At 39.7% G+C, this 4608-nt stretch overlaps 1 protein-coding gene across 4 annotated transcripts in view; it reads left to right on the top strand.

Annotated features, from left to right (window-relative positions):
• Positions 1-279: 279 nt before the first annotated feature.
• The window catches only part of Mrps35 (mitochondrial ribosomal protein S35), a 51623-nt gene continuing 47294 nt past the window's right edge, over positions 280-4608 (top strand). For 2 of the 4 annotated variants that reach the window (XM_048802480.1, XM_048802479.1), the window contains exon 1: positions 280-436. In XM_048802480.1, coding sequence (XP_048658437.1) covers positions 325-436 — 112 coding nt within the window. In that variant the 5' untranslated portion in view covers positions 280-324. The remainder of the gene's footprint in view (positions 437-4608) is intronic. The other 2 variants (XM_015493196.2, XM_048802481.1) reach the window with 2 other exon arrangements.

Genomic DNA, 4608 nt, shown 5'->3' on the forward strand with positions numbered 1-4608 from the left:
CTGACTCCTATTTTGAGAATCCCATCCAGAATACATCTGCCCCGTGTGAGTCACAATTCCCCAATCCTTTATGGGCCTTATTCGCAATTGTTTTTGAACTAACTAACTTGATTTTTAAAAATCGTTTCTCTCTTTTTATTACTTTTTTCTATTTGGGGACATCTCCCTGCACTTCAGACTGGGTCTTTGAGTGTGCAGGCGCTGGAGCCAGCATCCCCTTCCCGGGGGCGGGGCCAGGCTGGCGGGAAGGCGTTCCGTAGCCCAGATCCGCCCCTTGGGGGCGAGGAAGACTTTTTTCCTCCTCTCGCTTTCCGTTCTCGCAGCATGGCGGCCCCCGTGGTCCGGCTGTGGCTCGGCCTTCAGCCGGGGGTTAGGACTCTGAGTACCCTCTCCACCGCCGTGTCCCCGGCCACTCACGCTCGGAGACCTGGCCTGCGTGAGTGTCTGCCGAGTTGCCTCCAGGTTTGGGGGGAGGTGAAAGGGCGGAACACCGGCCCGACCAGGCCGTAGAGTCCCGGGCAGGCCGATTTTCCTCTGCCGGCCTCTTCCCTGCGGGGCCACTAGGAAGGCCGCAGGTGTGGGTCTGTCTTCTGCCCCCGGGTTTCCTGGCTGCCCGCTTCTGCGTGTTCTGGACACTAGCCCAGAAAGCTTGCTCTCTTTCGTGGTGACCGGCATTTTCTGGTGTTCCCGCCCCCCGGGCCACGGCCCGGGTCTCCCTCTGGTTACTAGTGCTCAATGATAAGGTTTGTCGGCAGTGTTTGAACCTTGGAGTTTCCCTAATATTTAAAAGGTATACTGCTGTGCCAGAAGAAAGTACAACTGGGAATCCCAGGTCACCAAATGGGATGACCTTCATTCCAACAGAGATTATAGGGATGCTTGATAGCGTTCTTGACAGAGAAAGATAGTGGAAAAGACAAATTTGTTGACAGAGAAATACTGTGTAGTGTATTTCTCATACTTATCATAGCACAGTGTCAGGCCATCCCGTCTCACTTCTAAGGGCTTTTCGTGTCTTTAAAGTAAATTGTAAATTCCTTAATGCATCAATAGTGGCTCCTCATAGCCTTAACACTGTTTATTTAAAATTTTTTATTCTCTGAATACTTAACTTCTACTGTATGCTAGATAGTGCCCTAGATATTGGGGATGCAGCAAAGTCCCTGAGCTAGTGAAGTTTACATCCTGTTGGGAAAGTCTGAGTAAAAAAAAAAAAAAAAAAAAAAAGTAAACCAGCTATATAAAATTCAAGTATTATAGATGAATGGATAAAAAAAAATGTGGCATATATACACAATGGAATAGTACTCAGCAATAAAAGAGAATAAAATGATGGTATTTGCAGGTAAGTGGAGGCCGTTGGAGAATATAATGCTAAGTGAAGTTAGCCAATCTCCAAAAACCAAATGCTGAATGTTTTCTCTGATATAAGGAGGCTGATTTATAGTGGGGTAGAGAGGGGAAGCCCCAGAGGAATAGACGAACTCTATATAGGGCCGAGGGGAAGGGAGGGGGCATGGGGTTTGAAATGATGGTGGAATGTGATGGACATTATTATCCAAAGTACATTTATGAAGATATGAATTGGTGTGAATATACTTTGTATACAGCCACAGATATGAAAAATTGTGCTCTATATGTGTAATGAGAATTGTAATGCATTCCACCGTCATATATAAGTTTAAAAATTAATTTAAAAATGTCAAGTGTTTACTGTTAGGAAGAAAAATAAAGCAGAATATTGAGAATGATGTATTGGTGGAGTAGTGGCTATAGGGTAGGATGAGATAGTCAGGAAAGACTTCTGAGGAAATAAATCTTAAACAGAGCCTAGAGACATACAGTATTTGGGATAAGACCATTGTCGGCCTAGGAAACTACAAGTGAAAGGCCCACAAGTAAGAATAAGCTTAGGGATGTGATCAAGGACAGAAAGAAAGCCAACTTTCACCTAGAACTAGTGAGCAAATGGGAGAGTGGTAGGACAAGATGTCAGAGGTAATGGACTGCTCTTATAAATGGTTTGGAAGCATTTAGTTTTGGTATTTGGCTTGAATTTTATTAAAAGCTGGGGATCATGTTGGATAGCTGCTGGCTTTGAACAGGGAAGTGATGTGATTTGCACTTTTAAAAGGCCCTGGCTGCTGAATGGATAAAAATGGAGAATTAATTTTGGAGGGTAATAGTGGAAGCCAGAGACTACTGTTACAGTAGTCTGAATGTCTTGATGGTGTCTTGAGGTTATAGGAAAAAGGTGGTGTAGTTGGATTTAGGATTTTGAAGTTTGGGCTGATAGGATTTATTGATTTGTTGTGGTCCTTGAGGAGAGGTCTCAAGGAAGCTTGTTAAGATTTTTGTCCTGAGCAATTGGATGAATTGCAATACCATTTAAATGGATTGGGAAGACTGGAAGAAGTAAGTGAAGAACTCTGCCAAGCATTTATTATAATTGAGACATCCATTAAATATCTTTAGCCTCTTTTTTACTCTTCAGTTCTCTCACTGTTCTCTTACATTTTCAGCCACATTGAATTTGAATTTGTTTACTTACATTGATTTTCCAAATTTTTTTCCAAATATTTTTTCTTACCTGTTGGGTGCTTGGGCTACATCCTACTCATCCTTCAAGTTTTGGCTTAAAGTTTACTTCCTCTGGGAGGTTTCCCACAACCATATTAGTTACTGTTCCCAGGAGAGACAGAACTGGTAGGATGAATGGAAAGGTAGATAAGTAGATGAAGGGATTTATTAAGGGAATTGGCTCAGGATCAAGGAGGCCGAGAAGTCCCGTAACAGACATCTACAAGCTGGCAACACAGGGATGTCAGTAGAGTGGCTCAGTCCAAGTCTGAGAAGAAAAGTATTCCAACTCCAGGAGAGTTAAAAAACAAATTCACCTTTCCTCTGCCTTTCAATTTTATCCTTCCCCTCAATGGGGGGGATTAAGAATGGAATTTATCCACTCAATCTACTGACTCACACACTAATCTCCACTGGAAATACCCTCACAGACACACCCAGAAATAATGCTTTACCAGCCATCAAGTTATCTCTTAATCCAGTCAAGTTGGTACCTCAAATTAACAAAAATGCTGGCCTTAGTGGCACATGCCTGTGATCCTGGGTACTTGAGAGACTGAGGAAAATCTCAAAAGTGTGAAGCTAGCCTGCTCAATTTAGTGAGAACCTGCCTCCAAATTTAAAACAGAGCTGGGGACAGCTCAATGGTAGAGTGCTTGTCTACATGCATGAGACTCTATGTTCCATACCTGGTAACTAACACACACACACACAAACAAACAACAACAACTAGTTGACCAGATTCAGTTCCTTGCTGTATGTATCCATAATAGTACACTGTTTATTGAAATCACTTGCTAAAATTCTGCCTTATTTGACAGATTCTACATTCTGTGAAAGGAAGGACTGTCTCTTTTGTTCTTTGCTGACTTCCTAGTTTCTGGTACACAGCAGCACTTAAATTTATCAATGAGTGAATGGTAAAGTATTGTGAGATGAAATGAAATATGTCAGATGAAGAAATGGAGTGAATAGGGATGGGGCAGGAGCCAGGAAGATGGGAGGCACATTATAAGTAAAGAACAGAAAGTTGAGAGAAATACTAAAGGGTCTGGTACTTGAAGTTCATTGTAGCTGCAGAACCTTGTAAGGGAAAGTGATCAAATTATGAAGAGTCATACTTTTGTCACCTTAACTTTTTGCTCTTTAGTTTTCTTGAATATAATAGACCTTTAAGAAGGATAATAATAGTACTTGTGTTTGTTGTAATGAGTAAGATTAAATGAAATAATGAAAATCATTTAGTACAGTGTCTTCATGTGAAAATGCTCAATAAATATAGCTGTTCTAGGATAGCAAAACATTCATTTAGAGAAACATAATGTAAGATTTTAAAAGGTATTTTCTGTTTGAAGTAATCCACATTCTTCTATAATCATGTGATTGGTAGGAATAGCCACTTTTGTTATTGGTGTTAATTATTGTATCACTGGCTTTTCTAATATATAATAGAGAAGGAAAAACTGAAGGGCTGACATTTTGATAGAATAGAGTGATTCCAAATATGAGCAAGTATATTTATAATTAGGACATTTCAAACCAATCATCTTTAAATATTCAGAATACTTATTTTTATACTTATAATTAGGACATTTAAAACCAATTATCAGGCTGGGGATGTGGCTCAAGCAGTAGTGTGCTCGCCTGGCATGCGTGCGGCCCGGGTTCGATCCTCAGCACCACATACAAACAAAGATGTGTCCGCCGAAAACTAAAAAATAAATATTAAAAAATTCTCTCTCTCTCTTAAAAAAAAAACAATTATCTTTAAATATTCAGAATATTTATTTCTAACTAGGTATTTTAACTTGGGAAAGTAAGTTTATTTTACTGTGAACCTTAAAATTTACTGAAAAATATTTCTTTAGATGATGAGTTCACTGTATCAGCAATCAAAATAAACTTTATGTAACTGTGAACTTTTAAAGACTATTTGTTTTTGTTAAGATGATTTTAATCTGAACTTAAAACAGATTGTCATTTCATGCTTATGTTACTAAGTATTGTTTTGTTTTTTTTTTTTTTTTT

This window comes from Marmota marmota, unplaced genomic scaffold, assembly GCF_001458135.2.
Source record: "Marmota marmota marmota unplaced genomic scaffold, marMar, whole genome shotgun sequence".
Taxonomy (NCBI): Eukaryota; Metazoa; Chordata; class Mammalia; order Rodentia; family Sciuridae; genus Marmota; species Marmota marmota.